This window comes from Botrytis sinoallii, assembly GCF_014898435.1.
Source record: "Botrytis sinoallii strain Bc 23 chromosome Unknown BSIN_002, whole genome shotgun sequence".
Lineage (NCBI taxonomy): Eukaryota > Fungi > Ascomycota > Leotiomycetes > Helotiales > Sclerotiniaceae > Botrytis > Botrytis sinoallii.
This window is the reverse complement of record NW_024066029.1, coordinates 3,287,810-3,308,827: the sequence shown is the minus strand read 5'-3', so window position 1 is coordinate 3,308,827 and position 21,018 is coordinate 3,287,810. Positions and strand designations below refer to the sequence as shown.

At 32.9% G+C, this 21,018-nt stretch overlaps 2 protein-coding genes across 2 annotated transcripts; both read right to left on the bottom strand.

Moving 5' to 3' along the window:
* Positions 1–15,795: 15,795 nt before the first annotated feature.
* On the bottom strand, positions 15,796–18,460 carry EAF02_001881 (uncharacterized protein). Its single transcript, XM_038897929.1, has 4 exons — positions 18,051–18,460; positions 16,802–17,598; positions 16,554–16,745; positions 15,796–16,487 (listed from the first exon to the last, which is right to left on the bottom strand). The coding sequence occupies exons 2-4, from the start codon at positions 17,559–17,561 to the stop codon at positions 16,204–16,206; spliced, it is 1,236 nt and encodes a 411-aa protein (XP_038762904.1). The 5' UTR covers positions 17,562–17,598; positions 18,051–18,460; the 3' UTR covers positions 15,796–16,203.
* A 454-nt stretch (positions 18,461–18,914) lies between these two features.
* On the bottom strand, positions 18,915–19,551 carry EAF02_001880 (uncharacterized protein; the record flags this gene model as incomplete). Its single annotated transcript, XM_038897928.1, has 3 exons — positions 18,915–19,114; positions 19,238–19,344; positions 19,373–19,551. The coding sequence occupies 3 exons, from the start codon at positions 19,549–19,551 to the stop codon at positions 18,915–18,917; spliced, it is 486 nt and encodes a 161-aa protein (XP_038762903.1).
* Between the last annotated feature and the right edge of the window lie 1,467 nt (positions 19,552–21,018).

Below are 21,018 nucleotides of genomic sequence, written 5' to 3'. Positions count from 1 at the left end.
CGGCTAACAGTCCTGAGTATAGATCACAAATGATTATCTATATACGAAAAGAAGGCAACTTGAAGGTTAAATAAATGAAGCAGATTGAAAGCAGAGACCTACTTTGGATCAATGTTAACAAATACTCGATCCTCAATATCTATTATACCCCACTTAATCCGCTAATAATAGAATATATATTCGAACTAAAGATTGCCTTAAAGACTAATATAGTTATCGAAAGTGATTTCAATATTAAGTATAATCTGTAGGAATCCGGAGTAGTAATTATTAACCAAGGTGATATACTTATATAATGAACTGTTGAATAAGGAATGGAATATATCAGGACTCCTGATACCCCTATATATGTAAAAGGATACATTCTGAACCTGACCTTTTCCAATCTAATTACCACTACGATGGTGATCGATAACGATCTGTACAACAACTCCGATCACGTTATTCAAGTCATTATCATCTCGGATAGAGGAATCTCTGAATACGAGCAAGTGTATATCCGGATATGCGATTTAGATCTATTCTGCCTAACAGGCATAATAACCAACCACTTAGCGAATCTCCAGAACCCGGATCTCCGATCTACCTACAATATCAATAGACTGATTACCAGACTTATAAGCACACTGAGTGCCTCTATAATAGCTGTGGGGCAGAAAGGCTGCAAACCCTATTGATCATCCTTGTAATGGATTGATAAGTGTAAGAAAGCATACTGAATATATATACAAACTAGAAGAACTGGAATTACTAATGGAATAGTAATGGTTCAGTAGGATCTATAAAGAGTTGTGCGAGTATCGAAATAAGCCTATTGGATTAAATGCTTGAATGATATATAGGATAATCAGGAATTATATAAAGTCATGAATTGGTACAAGCTAATCCCAGAAGCAGGCCTCAAGGCCCCTCCTCTGGTAATCGAAGGCCAGGAGATCACTGATATTAGGGAAAAAGCCAAAGTACTCTTTACAATAGTACTCAACCGCTTTAAAGTATCGAATGATTTATAGTATAACTCTCTATAAAAACAAAATTGCTAAATAATCTTACTATGGAAAAGAATAATCATTGTAAAGGAAGTGGAAAAACATGTAATAAGAGTCAGGAGCACATTACCCGGAGTCGATTGAGCAACTATTTGTTTTTTTAAGGTATACTGGCCTAATACGAAGAATGTAATACATAAGATTTTCGCGGTTTGCCTCAGACTCAGCTACTATTCTAATAAATAGAAACTCACTGAAATAGTTATACTACCCAAGGTTGGTAAGAAGAACAGAATATCCCTAAGATTGTAGAAACCGATTGTGTTGATATTGTATATTGAAAAAGAACTAGAAAGGTATATTGCCAGTCAAATTGTATGGATGGCTATGAGATATAATATTATCAGCCCTTAGTATTACAAAGCACTATCGAAAAGAATCGGTATTGATCTCATAGCTGTCTTTATTCATAATGTTGAGCTTACTTTAGCAGCTAGCAAAGTGATTATATTAATAATAATGAATATACAAGGCGTTTATAATGTATTCCTTAAAAGACAGTTCCTATAATATATAAAAAAACAGAATTAGCCTATAGTGTTTTTGCAACTTATTAATTCATTTCTGACTAGGAGATATATGTATATAAGGCTTGAGGGAATTACAATACAGGATTTCCTAATCGCATACGGTACCCCCCAGGAATTGCCATTTTTTCTTATACTATATACCCTCTATCTTACTAAGCTTTTTAATCAAGATAGAGCATAGCATTTCGGATATACTAACAATATAGCTATATATCACACATCTAAGAATCTATTCATGAATATATATATACTCCACTAAATCATTCGATACATCCTACAATAGGAAAATCAGAATAAGATCTTTTTTGTTTTGAAAAAGTTTAAGCTATTTTATATATCAAGGAAATATGAAATTACAAACCCGACTATAAGGATAAATCGGGATCTAATCATTACACCGATCCCTCTAGGGCTTATTAATAGAGCATAACTGACTTTACACTGGCTTAGTATCTTTTTTGATTAGTACCTAATATTCCTATAGTATGTCAAAACACGCATCGCGAAAGCTATACGTATTGCATCCCATATCCGATTAATAGCTTATACAGCCCATGGACCATCTGCAGCCTACTTGCAAAAAGCAATCATTACCTGTATACTCTCTGTTGCCCTTTTCAATTTTGAAGTATAATTTGATAAGCTATACAAACAACATCTAAATGCAGGCTATATTCCGGTTAGTATTAAGATTAAGAAATATGTTGATCTAGTCAGCAAAACGATTTATAGTGTGGTACGGGGAGCTTTATCTGTTTATAAGATAACCCCGATAATTATATTTTTTGTAAAAGCTGGTCTCCCAGTTGGAATTGTTGTATTAAAGCAAGCTAGATTGAGGTTTGCATTTCGGCTTCAGATAGTGGATACACAATATCTACTTGTAAACCGATTGAAGTTGTGTATTAGGAAGAGAGGACGAGGTATAGATACTCTAAAAGGTCCTAATATAAAACTACAAAGAATAGAACAGGCGATCCCTGCCACCGAGCGCCCCAAACTCTTACGGCCTCACTTCTCTCCCAAATACTGTACTGATCCAATGAATGGTATGGACAAAGAGAATGCCACAAAAACATTCAAGGAATGGTGGGACTTAATCCCCTAAGAAAACTATTCTGTATTTTCAGACAGATCTGAACAATATAACAAATACAATTATTATGTAGGGTACGGCTTTATAATCTACCACAACAAGCAATAAATCGATACCAGCTATAGCCATATATACAAACAGTCGCATATTTTTGATGCTGAGGCAATCAACGCATAGCAGGGACTAAAACGCCTCCTGAATATCATTGATTACCCCTACCAGGAATAAATATAGTTATATATTAATAGTACCTCAGTAATCTAAGAAATACAAGAAAGCGCCACTGCCTCCTCTCAATAGACATACTATAAGTACTATTAAGTGATATAATATTACAATATTATAATCAAATAATCCCCTGAGTATATTAAGATTAAAAGTAATGAGACAGCTAATCGCCTTGCTAATTAGGATACAGCTAGGCTGCTTAACCCTGGTTTATCCTGTCTTCTTATAGTCAATAGCTTTTGCTTTATTCTATATATCAAATATCGGTGTTTCGAGAGTAAATAATGGAAGGAAAAAAGGGGCCTGATCTCCGAAACATATAATGTATGGAAACCGATATATAATATCTCAGAGCCGGAAAGCCTTAAGCTTCCTTACGGGATACTATACAGACTCATAGCGATACAAACTGAATACAATGACTTTGTAGCCTATCATATCAGATTCAATTACGAAAATAGCACGAACATCTATACATACAGGATTGAAAAAAGCCCACTGCATTTCTTTCAATATTCAATCAATAATCAGATACGCGACAATTAGCTGCTTGCACCAAATCGACTTCGATCCGAATGGAATACAATAGCATATATCAACCGCATCCTACAAATACAATATAGCTTTACTGATCTTCTCGCTAAATCCAGATTCTATATTAGGATATATTCAAACTACACAGAACTACACAAATTCCAATCTGTTCCAATATTCCAAGGATAAGCTCTCCACCCCAATTAATCTAAAACCCACACCAAACAGTTATAAGCACTCCAAGCGCTCTCCCGATCGACAGCAATCGATCTGATTATTCATCGATACTCAGATAGTATACAAAACAAGGTCCTTTGAAACAAAACCACAAATCCTTAGACAGAATAGCCACAGGATTGCCATAAGCGATACTGAGCAAAGGAATATCAAAGGCAACAAGCCCCTGTTTAGCTAACATTACACTACTATAAGCGGCTGGAATGCTAGCGGCCCGTAGGCCCACTCCTTAGTACATCTAGAATACCCCTTGGGAGGTCAGATATTAGACGTTAATCACTATAAATAAATAAATAAATAAATAATCTCCTCCCGATTAGTATCAAAACTGTACCTTAATATCCAGCCTGTATTATTCCTTTAAAGAAAGAGGATCTCTATTAATATGATCCCAGTAACTGCCTCTTTTATTTTGAGTTTTAATAAGAATGAGCTAATCTCTAAAAGCAGAGCTTCCCCACCAGCTATTATAAAAATCGTTTTCTCAATCCGATCATTCTCCTTTTTGAGTCTACATACTTCTGAGTAATTAGTGTTCGTACTTTCACTAAAAGCAGAGCGCATTATATTAGTGGAGCCTATAATAGGACTTACTATTTCAGGTTTTATCTGAATTTTCAGTACATCAATATAGGTTTTCTATATATTGCTTTCTGACTGTAATTGCTTTATTATAGACTTTCTTTTTTGATTAAGAATAATCTTTGTTATTTCTAGTAGAGTAGAGATAATTATACTTTTAAACTTTATAACAAGTTTACATTATTGGCCTTGGAATCCTTATATAAGCTTATCTGCTAGTACTGTAAATGCCTTGATTATTTTCTGTCTTTTCTCCTTTATTTTATCAATCCTTTTGAATTATTTCTTGATTATATTAAGAGTAGAGTTTATGGGCAATCTTATAATTGGTGGGAACTATATACCAACCCTTAAGGTATTAATGACTGCTTGAAAGGGGAACACCTCCTAGATTGAGAAACCGCTTGGTGCACCAGGGGTGTGTATCGTTATTGGTGTGATGGAAGCCTTCTGTAGTTACAAGGTTTGATAGGATTAAGTGTGTGAACAAAGGAATTCACTTCAAAAGAATGACTTCAATACAATGGCTACTGTATCAAAGGTATTTAGGCGAATGCGAAGGAGACTAGCTCTTTCAGTAGTGCCTATATAAGGCCTACTATTTCCCCTCATTAACTAGCTCTTTAGACAGAATACAATATAGACATTTAGGGGCCTACTAATAATAATGGGAACCACATCTCCCGTATTCCTGATCTCATTATTGAATCAACATTAATTAGTAATATCACAAATTACTTAATTTACTTATTCGAAATACCTTTTCACTTTTATTTCTTTTATTTCCCATTGTTAGTATTATAATATCCCGGGAAAACATTAGCATTAGCTCTAAGCAAGCTAACAAGAAATCCAATACTAACAAGAAACCTATTCTATTCAATCAATTTATCGGTATAGGAGGATTTATCGATACGACAACTGATAATACCAATCTTCTATAATAGGAGTTCAAGATTTCTTTTTATGAAGATATGATTAATACTCCTTCTTATCCTTTTATTCCTTTCAATTCTTATATTCCTAATAAAGCAATAACTAAAGAAAGAAAAACTTAGGAAACTGTTAAAGATTTGAAATTCAAAGGAGAATCTCAGAACTATTTCTTTTTAAAAAATCTCAATAAAGCTAGATAGTTTTATAAAGGATATATATTCAAAATAGGGATAGAGTATCAGATCGATGGATACTTTCTTTTTCGAATGGCTGTGTATTCGAATACAAGGATTATCAATGTATCTTTTTAGAATATAGTTATATTTGATTTCGAACTTATTCGATGAACTTTATTTAGGAGTGTTAATAAGTTGATATTATATAACTTTTGTAAGGTTTTATAACGTTATAAAGTTTATATCAATATGAATGCAAATCTTGATGATACTTTAATAAAAGCATTTTTCCATAAAGAATATTATGATTGAACTACAAATCAGCTTTTAGAATATCAGATTAATAAGGTATAACTATTTATATCTATAAAATGAGCTCACCTTTCTATTAGACTCAATCCAAGACTACAAACTGAATCTTTTGTTAAACTTTAGAATAATACTCTAATTAATTATTTAACTTTACTAAAACCTGGCAAAATTATAAGTAATTTGATTATTCCTTTTGATATGTATAAAGGATCAGTTCCATTTCAATCTGGGGATATACAAATCCCATATACACTTTTATCAATATTAGAACCAGGCTTTAGAATTCCATTGTGGTGGCGACAACTCCCACCCGAAGACTACACGATCTTCTCTAACAGATCAGAACAAACCATTGATCACAAACATTGTATTAGCTATGGATATGCAATATATCGCAATGGCACTCAAATAGCCTCCGGATTTAAGCAGATCCGAAGCGACTCACATGTATTCGATGCAGAAACGATAGGAGTATGGCGCGGATTGGAGTATCTAATTATTATGCTTAAAGATTCCTTGAATAGCCGGATCTGGATGTGTATTGATAGTATATTGGTTATTTGAGGTATATACGGAAATGCACTGTCTATAATACAATGGGTCTTCCACAAGTATTACAAAGCAATAAAACAATTCGATATTAGAATAAAGTGGTTACCTGGATATATGGAGATTGAAGGTAATGAGGAAGTAGATTGCTTAGTAAACGCAGGTGCAATTAGGCCTATAAACCAAGCAATCGATAAGCTACCAACAATTAGTAGAATCTGAACAATCGTTCGTCAAAAGTGTTTATATACAGAATCTACCTGGTGGGAAGAGATGAACTCCTCTTTCTCCACTAACTACAAGAAATGGTCTCCTAAATACAATACAAAGAAACCAAAGGAACTAATTCTATTAAAAGCAGTCTTATATCAATTAATAACTATAAAAACAGGTCACAACAATTACACCACTTACCATTAGCAATTTGGTTATCAAAACAATAAGCTGAATTGTTTATACAATAATACTAAGAAATTATATTATTTTTTTAAATACACTATAAACAATCTAAAGTGTTCAGACTGGCTCCTTACTCCTATAGAAATGCAATCTAACAAGCAAACAATTATATATATCAAAAAACTCTTACATACACCTAATAAGCTTACTCAACTAATTACCGACTCAGAATTCTATACTCAAATCTATCCTAATTATTAAAAGACTCTTAGAAAACAACAATCTTTTCAATAAAGCTTGCTACTCATCCCTTATAAACTCATTACTTAATTGATCACTCAAATACACTACACCCTAAAAACCATAAATTCAATATATAATATAAAAGCCCTGTTGTTTGACTAAACAAATAGTAATCCACTTTTGCTTTTTCTCCTTTATTATAAGAATCGAAGTTTACAATAAGCCTATCTATCCAAAAATCAAGCTCTGCTTCAACAACAACCCGGATCAGATATTCCCTTCTGGAAACAGAAGCGGATCGTATCCGCAGAGGAGCGAATAGCTCCTGGTATTGAAGTTAAATTGCTAAATTCGATTGCGATGATTACATCGCTCAAATAGTTCCTTATCTTAGCACGTCTAAATACCCTTAGGGAGGTCCAAAACAGACGTTAATTAATATAAATAAATAAATAAAATTTAGAATTCCATTGGTTAATATTTCTACAGGATCACCTGGTGATAGTAATAATCCGAATGATAATAACAATTGGGGCAGCGGTCGAGATAGCAATAATAGTAGAGGTGGCAGTAATAGCAATAAAGGTGGCGGTAGAGGTAATAGGGATAAAGATTATTCTGATTATTCCAATCGCAAGGATGATGATTAATGCAATCAGAGCTATTATCTTGTTAATCTTTCGAAAATCTATAGGGATAATAATAGATATAAGGGTATCGATGATTCTTTTGATCTGAAAATCTCTATATTCAAAAAGCATTATCGCAGGGTATTTATATTAATAGAAATAACTATAATAGCCTTTCCGATTATACTCACAGGCACAGCTAGAAATTACTATCAGACAAATCTTAGCAGTCTTCCTGATTTGTATTAAGGCTTATATGATATAATAATCAATAATTTCAAAGGATCTGAATATCAACGGAATATGCTTTTCAAGTGGAATAACATTATTTTCAAGGATTACATCGAGAAAAACCCATTTACAAAACCTCAGGAAGTGTTTAATACAATAATTACAGATTTACACTTCCTCCAGTATACTATTCCTAGGATAATACACAATTCTCAATCATATTACATTAAGATTTTGTTTACATGTAATAATATTCTGAAATGTCATTTTGTAATATACAATCCTCATCCAATTATTGTAAAGCTTATTAATCAGATTAAATAGATTATCAATTCTTATCGAAAGGCATTTCCGAAACCATACTCTCCATCTGAAACATTCCTTATGGATCAATGTTTCTATAATAATGCATCTTTAGGCTCTTCCTTTCGGAAATCTTGTAATAAATACATTGGTCGATAATCCTTCTCTGTACTAGCTAATAAAGGCAAGGATAATTATTACTTTTCTGATTGTAAGAAGAAGGGCTATAGATACTATAAGTATATACAAGAAGAGAAAGATCGATTTAAAACAAATTACCGTATCAAGTATAATAATCTCGATAATAAGAGCTTTACAAAACGATATAATCAGTTTATCACTAATATCGGACAAGAAGATAATTGAAATGGTAATAATGATAATAATGATAATCATCTCATTAATCAGTATTTTATTGATACAAGCAGTTTTGGAGAGGTCTTTAGGATATTCTTTATCTCAATGGGTGTTTGTGATGGTTTTTTAGTAGTAATTGATTTCAATAACACTACAAGCGCTCATAAATTGACAGCTAAGGCATTTATTACAAGCGGTGAGTGATATAATGCTGATACGTTTTTCGATATTATAATTGATACAGGTGTGGCTAAAAGATTATCTATCGGATATAATTAGTATTTGGTATAGAAGAAGATTGAGGATATTGAGTATAATAAAGCTACTGCTAGATAAGTAATAATCCAATATAGTATTGAAGCGATGATTTTCATTGATTCGTTTTATATCAAGCTTTTATTTGGAGAAGTAAAATAAAACGTGATGGAAACCGATCTTCCATTCTTGCTTTCTTTAGTTGATATAAATAGACTTAGATTCAAATATAATAACCTTGATAATATTGCTATTACATCTAAAGGCGTTTATTCTATATATCGATGATTCGGCCATACATTTTTGCTATGGAATATTAATGTTGAGGGACTAATCAATTATTCCATTGGTAGTGATGATTGCTATCTTACCGAAATCGAGTTACAACGAATTTACTGTCGGTTTGGTTATTCATTTATATACAAGTTCTATAAAATGCTTAAACGCTTCGGGTATAATGAAGACTTTGAAGTGATCAAACAGTTTATCAAGTTTTGTTACTATTGTTAAGTTTATAACAAATTGTTTAATAGATTCAAATTCTTTTTGCTCGATAAGGATTTTGAGTTTAATCATACTATACTTGTTAATATACTTTATATCAATAATAATCCGATTCTGTATATTGTTGATAAAGCCATATGTTTTCAAGCTGTTTGATAGCTAAGTAATGTATCTATAAAGTATACATAGGATAAACTCTATAAGTACTGGATCAATATATATATTGGTTTACTGAAGTATATCATTTATGATACTAATATTAATTTTGTTAGAAGAGAGTTTTAATAATATGCTATATTAATATCTATTCAGATAAAGACAGTCCCTGTGGAGACACATCATTCAATCAATATTATTGAGAGATTTTATATATTATTGTGAAAATCTTATGAGATTATTTATAAAGAAGTTTATAAATTCGATATTCGCAAGGCAGCTATACTCTAGATGGTTGTAAAAGCAATTAATAATATTACCAGACCTAATGGTTTAGTGCTTACTTTACTCATTTTTAATACTTTTCCCTGTATAATCGATATCAGCTCTTTGATACCTATTATTCAATAATATACTACCGTGATCTTTAAAACTATAATAGAGATTTGCAGATTATATAATTCTATACAAGTACAAAAAACCTTGAATATATATAATGGACCCTTTACAACTGTACTTCATGATTTGCTATCAAACAATAAGGTTTTGATCTGAAAAGAGGGTAATGGAATAGCTACCAGTGAATGAAAAGGACCTTTTTCATTTATTAATATGAAAAGGGAGACATATACTCTTAATCTACCTTATAAATCTACGAGATTTAGATCTACATCAATAAAACCATATTATAAGTATTTAAAAGCTAAATATATTGAGGAGATTGAAGAAATTGATTATAATATTGATCCCGAGATAACTTTGCCAAATTCTAGTAAAGTTATATTACCTCCTTCAGAAATAGCAATTATGCATATAACAAATCCAGAGGAACCTCTCTTGGATTTATTCAAGAATAATCAGATGCCTACACCAACATCTTTTCCGCAAATGGTCATACCTCAGATTCGAGCTTATATACAAGATTACTACCCCAAATATTTTACTACTAATCCTAAGGATTCTATTATATATAAGGAATCCAAGAAAAAAGAGATTAATAAATTGATAATTAAAGATATATTCGAGATTATATTACTTTCGAATATTCCTTTTAATATATATATTTTTAAATTATAATTTGTTGATAAGATTAAGAATAAAAAAACAGATACTGAATTCCGTAAGTCGAGGTTAGTTATTCAAGTATATAATAATACTAATAAGATATCTATATTAATACAATCCCCAATAATTCAATGATTGTATCAATGTATTTTAGTCTCACTAACTACAAATACTCGAAAAACAAATATAGGAGTATATATTCGAAATATTATTCAGGCATACACTCAATCCATTTCGAACTCGTATCACACTTTTTATATCTATACTCTGGAAGAAATAAATCTACCAACCGGTATGATTTTACTTGTTATTAAGCTATTATATAGTGTTCCTGAGGCAGAAAACAATTGGTTCCGGACATACCATATTCATTACTACAAGAAGTTTAAGATGCAGCAATCCATATATAACCCTTATCTTTTGCATATTAATAATAAGGGAACTGGATTCGGCATTATAAAGCTTTAGATAGATAATACATTTATTATTAGGGATAATATATTTATACAAGCTAAGGATAAGCAATTCAAACAAATTGGCTTTATGGCTAAGGATCGCGAGAAACTCATTTACAATTATTTATTAAAATTTAATAATATTACTTTTATACTCAAGAGTAATAATATTCATCTTGATTAGGAGAGGTAATACAGCAATCTATAGCTTGTATTTACAAGATCCATGGATATGTATAATATATATGGTAAGATTCAGAAGTATACTTCTATATATAAACAGTATATTATATAATAAGCCCGCGGAGTATACATTATAACTATATATCAACCCAAGGCATCTTTTGATTTATCCATAGCGGTATAGATGATCTAATCTGATAAGAATGATATTGCAACATTAAATAAATATATCAAATGGCAAAAAGAAAACTTTGCTAAAGGACTCAAATATATGCTATTTAACTTAGATTCACTTAAGATTATTGTCTTTGCTGATATCTCTTTTGCAAACAATAAGGACTATTCATTTCAAATAGACTATATGATTGTTATAATGGATAAATACAATAATACTAATATTATTTATTGGTTATCCATTAAATGCAAAAAAGTCACACACAATGTTTTGATATTCGAGCTATATAGATTAGTTCAGAGATTCGATATCAGTACAGCAATCATTTCTACAATTAGTGTCATTCTCGGTAAGGAGATTCCATTAGTTTTGTGTACTGATTTTAAGTCATTATATAACCTATTTACGAAATTAGAAACGATTAGTGAAAAGAGATTAATGATCGATATTATGGTATTACATTAATCCTATGAGTGGAGGGAGATTATTGAAATGATCTGGATTGATAATCCGATTAATCCGGTTGATACAATAACGAAAGGAAAGCTATATCAAGCTCTTATTGATCTAATCAATACAAATAAGATCGATATCAAGGCAATAAAGTGGGTGGAATGGGATTAAAGAAAGGGATTGGTTCTACTAGTAAAAGGTCAGGGACTTTAGTCAGCAGATGGAGGATTTTTATGATTTTACGAATTTCTTTTCAGCCATTGTATTTGAAGCCATAAAAAAAAGAGTTCCGAGTGTGTGAACAAAGGAATTTACTTCAAAAGAATGACTTCAATACAATGGCTACTATATCAAAGGTATTTAGGCGAATGCGAAGGAGACTAGCTCTTTCAGTAGTGTCTATATAAGGCCTACTACTTCCCCTCATTAGCTAGCTCTTTAGACAGAATACAATACAGACATTTAGGGGCCTACTAATGATAGTGGGAACCACGTCTCCCGTATTCCTGATCTCATTATTGAACCAACATTAAGCCTGCCGGGGCAGGGGAAATAAATAAGGAGTATATGTGAATCGTCCCTTGGAAAGTTGTTGTATGTTTTGATCTTAAAGAAATACTTGTTTATTGTTATATTATTGATTCTGAAATATTTGATGGCTAAATAATCCTAAAGTTTTTTTGTTATATCATATTCATCTACTAAAACCTCATCATCATTAGATAATAAATAACAGATATAAAATAATATATTAGTGTCGTTCTTAAAAAAAAATAACCTTTTTATTGATATTAAATTAAATCTTTATTATAATATTGTTGCTATTACTAAAGATTTGGAATTCTTCAAAATCCTTAGTTAATCCATTAGTATTTGTAATCTATATATATTCCTATAATGTTTTCTTATATATATAAAATCAGTCTTTTTCTCAAAATTGAATTTTTATTTAATGAATTCAGCGTTTGTGATTTTCTTAAGTAAGGAAAGGGATATACTTAAAATAATCCTTGAATCTAATATTTTTATTCATTTTGAGATTCTATAAATAGAAAACTTGTATCAATAATCTGAATATATTTTGACAATGAAATAAAAGAATAAAAGAGGAAAAGGAATTGTTTAGATTATACTATTCTAATTTTGGATATATTAATATTTATAAAAAGAAATTCTCTTCAAGATAAAATAATTGAAAACAATGAATTTTGATTTGTAAATAATGATTTTTAAAGTGATATCGAATATTATATAGTTAGTAAGCTCTTTAATATCAAGCTAGAATGAATAATCCTTTTAGTAATAACTCGTAGTTTTCTTGTTTAGGGAAAGGGTACAATATAAGTAATTATTTCACTATTATACTTAAAGGAAAGGGTACGATGTAAATAGTTATTTCGCTATCATTACTCAATAATCTGTTTACTATACGTACTTCATATATTGATATCACATTGTATAGGAATTTCTCATTATCAACCTCTACTTTGGTAATGTAAGCTATTCAAAGAGCTTTCAGCCTTAGTCTTATTGCAAAGCTACCGGGCTTATAATCTGTTCACAATAAAGGAGTAGGCTAGTGGAATGCATGTAATATTGACTATGTAGATTAGTAGTACTAAGGTAAAATCTAACTATGAAGTGGAAGTGATATATGCACAGTAGCATAGCGCACGTGCCACAACTTCCAACAATTATTGTATTAGTTTCTTGAAAAAGAATAATAAATATTTTAGATACAATCAATACTATAATCGATTATCCATTATCAAGTTGGTGGTATATCTTTTCCAATCGGGTGTTCCGATTATTAGTATCTTTTTATTTCAAATAACTGATTCTGGATTATTGAAGATTATTTCTAATTAAAAGTATATTTTTTGATAAGGAAATAATAGGAGGATGCTTGAAAAGCCATTTGAGGTATCGATTAAAACAATTGACTTTAATTTGAATCTCTGCTAATTATTTGCAATCTAAGATTATACTATATAAACCCAAATCGGTAATAAGAAATAGCAAATAAGATTATTATTGAGCATCAATTATGAAATTAAGAAATATGAAATAAGTGATAGCTTTATTTTGTATATCATTATAGCTTTTAACTTCAATTGATGGTTCGAGTAATATAAAGCAGGGTTTGAATATAAGAAATAATAATGAAAGGAGTATCTTATCAATAAAAGCGAAGCCATTCACTCCAGAATCTATAAGAGATTGAATATTGTATGAATATCTGTTTTTCGAAAGTATGTATAATAGATTCATGAAATCATTTTTTATTAGTTTTATTAAATCAAGGAATCTTATATTCCGAATTGTGTTTAGAAGGGAATTTCTACCTAAGCATATTGATTTAAATGTTGATCTTCAACAATGCAAACAGATTCGATAGCTTTTGCTTGTATTTCTTGATTTACATCCTCAGTATTCTCTTTTACATTATAGAACTCTTCGTTTTCTTTAATCTCTTAGATCTCGGCCATAGTGTTTATATTACCTATATGTAATATGAAATTGCAATTCACTCCTGATATAGGGGTAGTAATATTATAATTGAAATTGTTTTCTAGAAATAGAGTATTATTTGACTTAAAGATTTCTATATAACTAATAGGAGTGTGAGGAGGATATTGGGTATGAAACTGAGTAGATGAGTTTGAATTATTTGATAAGTAGAAAGTGTTTTTAGGAATAGTCGATGAATTGGTATTACTAGATAACTTTTTAAAAAGTATTTCTTTAGTCGTTTTGTAACGATTACATTTTCGAAGTATAATTTCGAGTTTATTGATTTTAATAAGCTTAATAGCTAGATTCTCAATAATATAGTATTTATTAATATAAATACTAATAGCTTGTTAAAGGAAATTGAATATTTTTCTTTCTAGATTACAAAGGAGAATTGTTGGATCAATGATTTCCATCTGTATAGCTAATAATCTAAATCTACAATACCATACTAGGAAGTTTCCTTATTGAATATTATTAGGTATAATCTAATATTCATATTCAATTTATACATAATCAACTTCAGCTGGATTCTTATAAATGACTACAAGCTAATCAATTAATTGCTGTCCTATCAAACAAGGAACTTAAATATACAATGAGAATACATATTCTTATGCTTTTCCTTTTATTTGATTTACTATATAAAATTACTATTACATTTCCAAAATAAACGAATTTTCATAAAGTTCAAGTCGCTCGATAACCAATAGCTGTCAAAGGCTTACTTTTGACTTTACAACCATCTTTAAATTTGAATAAAAGATTGATAGACTTTGGAATATACAAACACTCTATTATAATAATAAATGAACAAAAATAAAGTATTCGATAAATTTGTAAATCGCTTAATAGAATAATCGGATTTGAAAAAGATCTATTATTGATACTCGGAAGGAATTGTTGTGAAGACTAACTTCGCAAGCAAGGGTTTTTCTTATTCTTCCTTTTTCTGATAATAAAAGATACCCTCTTAATAGAATCGATTAGAACATTAGAAGTTCGGACTCTGCGATTTGTAAGGGAATTTATATAATATTGCTATCGGTATCTTGAAGATTGAAATAAATAAGCAATATTAAGATTATACTATAGCAATTTGTTTTTGAATCTTACAATTTCGTTTTGTAAATTCTTAAAGTCTTTAAGAGTCGATATTTGTTCTTTTTGTAATGGGAAAGTGTGTGTTGGTATACTACCTTCGAGAATTAATACCTTGATTAAAGAGTTGTTTCTAGGCTATTTATTTTTTCTATATCTATTAATATTTATATTAAAACTGTAAGGATTGTAATTATTGCTTCGTTGAAATTGATTATTATTGGCTGGGAATATTTGACTAGTAAAAAGGGAAAAGCAATAGAGTCTTTTTGAAATAAATAAATCGAACATAATAGCAATACTTGTAACTCTATATATTAAGGGTTTATTATCTTCTATTAAATAGATTTATTCAAAATCAGTTCTTTTTCTATAAATAATATTGAATATTCTCGATATACCTAAGAAAATATTATGATTATAAGATATTATTTGATTGGCCACCAAATAGCTATGTAATCGTATAATGAGTTATAGATAATATAATACTTTACCTTAAAAGAATTATAAGAGTAGGGTACAATTTATCCTTAGAATTTATAATTATAGAATCGGGAGTAAAGCGCTTGTAGAGTACTTCTATATACTAGCTATGTACATGTGATTGTGCACGTGTGCAAGCGCGCACGTGAGCGATCGCAGCTGCGATTGGGTGCGATCCGTGACAATTTGTAGATGATTAAACTTCGAAAAGACAGATATCGATCGGGATATGGCTCTGAGCAGAAGTGGGCACCAATCACTTTACCACTAAGCCAGCCACTCCTTACGGAGAACAATGGTCTTTTTGTTGACTCTGTCTATCTGTAAACACTAGGCTCTCAATTCTATAGTTATAAATTCTAAGAATAAATTGTATCTTGCTCTTATAGTTCTCTTGCGACGAAGTGTTATTGTTCGCATCGAAAACATTATAACTATAGCTCAAACTAGAGTTGTAGCAATGTCTTTTCAGATAGTATTCCTTAAAACCCATTTAGATCCTCTCTTAGCATATGTAATGTAAATATTCGCCATGCAGTCTGTCTTGATTTCGTTAAACCTAGTTATGTCTCCACGAGACACTGCCCCGCCAAGATCTGAGAAAATCTGCTCACAATCCTTCTCCAAGTGTAAGTCGATCTCTAACACCCAACGTATAAAGGCAGCCAATTGCTTTTCAAGATAGCCCGGAACTTCGCTACGAGGTTTGGCGAACCGAACTCTGGAACGCTGACGATCTAAGCAGGATTTATCTAGGTGACATAGTTAGTAGTGCTGGAGGAATCTTGAGAGAAAGAGGCCTAAAACGAATCGCTCACTAGAATCAAGTATACTAGCACTATTAAAGTTCCTAAGGTTACCTAGGGTATCGGAAGATATCTTGTTGTATTTGCGTTTCCGCCCTATAGATAGTTCTTCATCGGATTCGGTATCTGAATGGTGTTGATCGAGATCATGGGAAGATGAATGTTTGCCAGAGATTCTACTAGATTCGTATATTCGATCATCATCTTTAATGTTAGGATGTCAGCGCTATTGCTCACTACCAAGTCAACTGCTAAATCACCTGTGTGTTCCACTCCAGCACCCTGACATTCACTAGTATATAGCGGTAGAGCATCGGAGTTATGCTTTACACCATGACAATTGCTTTTATGTTTTGCCGGGTTCTCCAGTCTCACAAATTGATTGAAATTCGTCCATTTGTCGCATACCATACCACGTTTATATACACTCTGAGTCGTAAAGTCACCTGTAAAGGCTCCCTTGCGTATTCGATCGATCCTTTTCCAAATACTCGTAAGAAGCGAATCTTCAAGCGATGTATATACCCAGAATCGCTTGGCCTGGGAAAGGGACTCCATGCTAGACAATAGTTGTAAGACATTATCCGACGCAGGGGTAAAGGCATGCTTCTCAGTAGGAGGCATGAACACTGTGCCATGGTTGTGGAGCTGAAAGCATATTCGGGAAACAGAGGCATAGTCGGAACATATGCCAGCCTCTCGTATAGCAGCGCTAGTGTCGGGAGAACAATCAGAGTTTGGAGTCTCTAATGAGAGACATTCATCATTCTCATTATAACCAAGCAAACTAGCTTGGATAACGAAGTAGAGCAACTTTGTACGTATCGTAGAGGATTCAGGGCTCGCTGTAACTCCAATTGTTACTGTGAACCAAAAGAGCAATTTGGGACTTTCGTGTGTGCCGAGGTGTATATTCATTCGTAGATTTTGAATTCGTGTGCCAATATAGCTGTATTGTCCAGCGTCCGCCCATTTAATAACTACGGGCACCTCTGTACAGCCGAACGTCGGAGAAGCCATAGCGGCCTGTTGTTGTAATATATTGAAGATGGGACACCTGCAAAGACAATTGTTAGCGCTATTTCGATAGGTAATAAGATGCGACCAATGTAAGCAGAATGAAAAGCCTTAGAATACTATCCTCAACAATATATTTATCTAGAAACCAAGCTCGTTGTAGGGAGGAGATACTTAGTCTCTTACTTCAGGTGACATTTGACCAGCCTACAAGAGGTGATACTTAGCCATCCTACTAGAAGAGGAGTCTCGAGATCCGCCTGCTACAGGTGACATTTGATCAGCCTACAAGAGGTGGTACCTAGCCATCCTAGAAGAGGAGTCTCGAGATCCGCCTGCTACAGGTGACATTTGATCAGCCTACAAGAGGTAATACTTAGCCATCCTACTAGAAGAGGAGTCTCGAGATCCGCCTGCTACAGGTGACATTTGATCAGCCTACAAGAGGTGGTACCTAGCCATCCTAGAAGAGGAGTCTCGAGATCCGCCTACCTACAGGTGAAGAACGTAACCACCGCCAGGGTGGGTGTACTCGTAAAGTCGTAATAAATGTCGTGCGATGGAGATGATTGATATAGCGATGGCGATGGAGAGACTGTGTTTTGTACAATTGCAATAAATATTGCGCAACCACCTGGGCACCAAATACTTTGACGTGTGGCGTGTCGTGGAAAGAAAGTTTGCCGTGTCTTTTGATCACGTGATGTTGGAGTAATGAATATGAAACTAGACTAAATATAGTATAGATCAGTAGATATTTGGTCGAGGCAATTAATGCCAAGATTTACATGAACGCTCCTTGCCCAAGTGTGAAAGATGGCTGACATATAAAGTTGTGCATAGCAGAAATAGCTAGTTTATGCGACTATCAAACACCAATAATTTCCTGGCTGTAGGCTGTGGGAATTGAGGGCAAGATCCCTATCAAGGGAAGGCCGGACTACCCGTATTTGAGAGCTCTGATTGACCCATTTAAATGATGGTAACGTGACCTTCCCACATCTAACTCGGCCATGTTCACAGATCAGATCAGATATACGTATCCAGCACCGGATATGCGTAAATTAAAGGAAAATTATACTTTTATAAAATCATGCTAGATTTTGTCGAATTCCAAGCTTCCAGCCTCGAAGAGTTGAGCAAATATTCAGCTGTCGATTATCGTGTGGATTACCTCGCCATCCTCACACGAACGACTACGTAGAAGCTAATCAATAAATTATCCTTACTCCAGACGGCCTTTTTCATTCTACTCTGAAACTGGCTAGCTACCCAGTTGATTTCGATATCTGGTTTTCCCTACCTGATTTCCTCGTCCCTTCTAAGAATTGTTCCAAAGATGCATTTCACTTGCGTTCAGCGACCAGTACAACCGTCACAAAACTCAGGTTGATAGAAATATTTTCTCACAACGTTGAGTCCAACTGAATCAAGAAAGGCACCCCACATTGCCTCTGTTCGCTCAAGAGAGGCAGGACATGCCATCATTGAGATACCAATTTGGGTCATCTGCCAGTTGACATTGGAGTCAGGGAAGATCTTTTCATTCAACTTTGCTTAGAATAGAGCGGCATTTTTCATTTTGAAAGCCGGGGAATTCACTTCGAATGTAGTAAAATTTGACATTTACGTCGGATAAATAACTAGAATTCTTGGCCAAATCACAGAATTATACATACTTTTGAAGGACTGAGGGGTATTAGTGTCATGGACCGTGATTTGAACAGCAGGCTTCTCCGCAGCTGCATAAGTATCGCGTCGCTGGTCTTGTCCAGATCGCAGGGTGCTGTCTTTGGGAAGTTCCTGCAAAATACATAATTCGATTTTCGATGCCGGCAGTCTTGGCCTTCAATTCATCTAAAAGAGGGCCGATATTGCCACAGACATCGACTAGAAGCACGTCTTCACCACTTGTTGGCTTCCAGCCACACATTTCTTTATCTAGGGGGAAAGTATCCAGACACGTCTTCTGGCCTTGCATGTATTGTGCCATCTATTTTCTGCAACTTGCTGCTACATCAGGGTGACGTCCAATCCAGCTAAATATATGCTTGTCTGATTTATTAGTACAATGCCAGTATGTATCGTTACCATCAGTTACAGCCTGATAATTGTGGTTCACAAGGAAGCTTGGAAGATCAGCCCACATAAGTCCGACAAGATTGAATTACCAAAATATCTGGATTCAGATCCTAATCAGACAGAGAAGTCCGGTATCTGCTGATGAGAGAGACCAGCTGTTTTGCCTGGAGCGGCGGGTGTTTTTGTGATTTCGTAGGGGCACAGTGGTCTGTTCCAGTCTCCTTGATAAGCTTCATTGGAGCAAAATACCTCAAGATGCGGCCAAGTAAGACAGTTGCAGCACCAGTTTCTTTGGAGAGCTCCTCTACCGTCAAATAAATCTCCCAGGAAGCCAGAAGCTTGAAAATCTTCAGGTCCTCGCCCACTCGAACCATTACAATTTCCAGTTGCTGAGTTGAAATCAGTTAAATCTATAAAGTAGTGTTATATCATTACTTACACGGTAGATTATTCTCTGTGTAGTATTATCACTTTACTCGAGGGAATAGGTGAGTTCGCGAAGCTGATCGATCAACTGCTGGTGGGTAGCCCCTACCAGCATTCTCAGCCAATCTCGAGGCTTCACTCCCGAATGTTGGTAGTCTATACAACATCCGTTGAGTTTGATGATGTGAACAATCTCTGGTATAATTTCACCCCCTTCTTTCTTTCTTTCTTTCTTTCTTTCTTTCTTTCTTTCTTCTTTCTTTCTTTCTTTCTTCTTTCTTTCTTTCTTTCCTTCTTTCTAGTATATTATACATTGTATTGCAGCGCAGAAGACCCCTATTGTATTAGACTTACACGTTATTATATCGATAGAAATCATAACATTGACTCTGATATGTCTTATATTCCATAGACACATCCAGAATACAATGACTACACTTTGAATGTTAATTTTTTGGTGTTATAGTAAATCAGCTTTTCATGCTACAACTTATATGAAACAGAGACAAAATCGACCTATGATTGTAATATTGCGTTTAACATTTATTTATAATGAAAGCTTAGGTATAGCTTCCGGCAAACGTTGAAAACTAATATAATATTTTCTGTAACCTGAAAACGTGGATTAATAGCGAACATACGTTCAAAAATAGTATGATGAAGATCTTAATAGCGCTCTATATAAAGGACGAGAGGGGAAGATCAAGTAGAAGAACTATCGATTAATTAGTAGATGTGAATTCGTTTCTGATTTTGCTAAGATAGGGAATAATCTTAGTAGTATTAATAACGTTTAAGGAGATTAGGTTTTTTTTATTGATAAAATTCTTTCCATAAAAAGATTCTTTTTTATAATGAAATCTTTTTGAAAAAAACTAGACTAGAATTATTATTATTATTAATAAAATTATTTTTATAATAGTTTTTTTTATAATATTTATTCTCTGAGTAG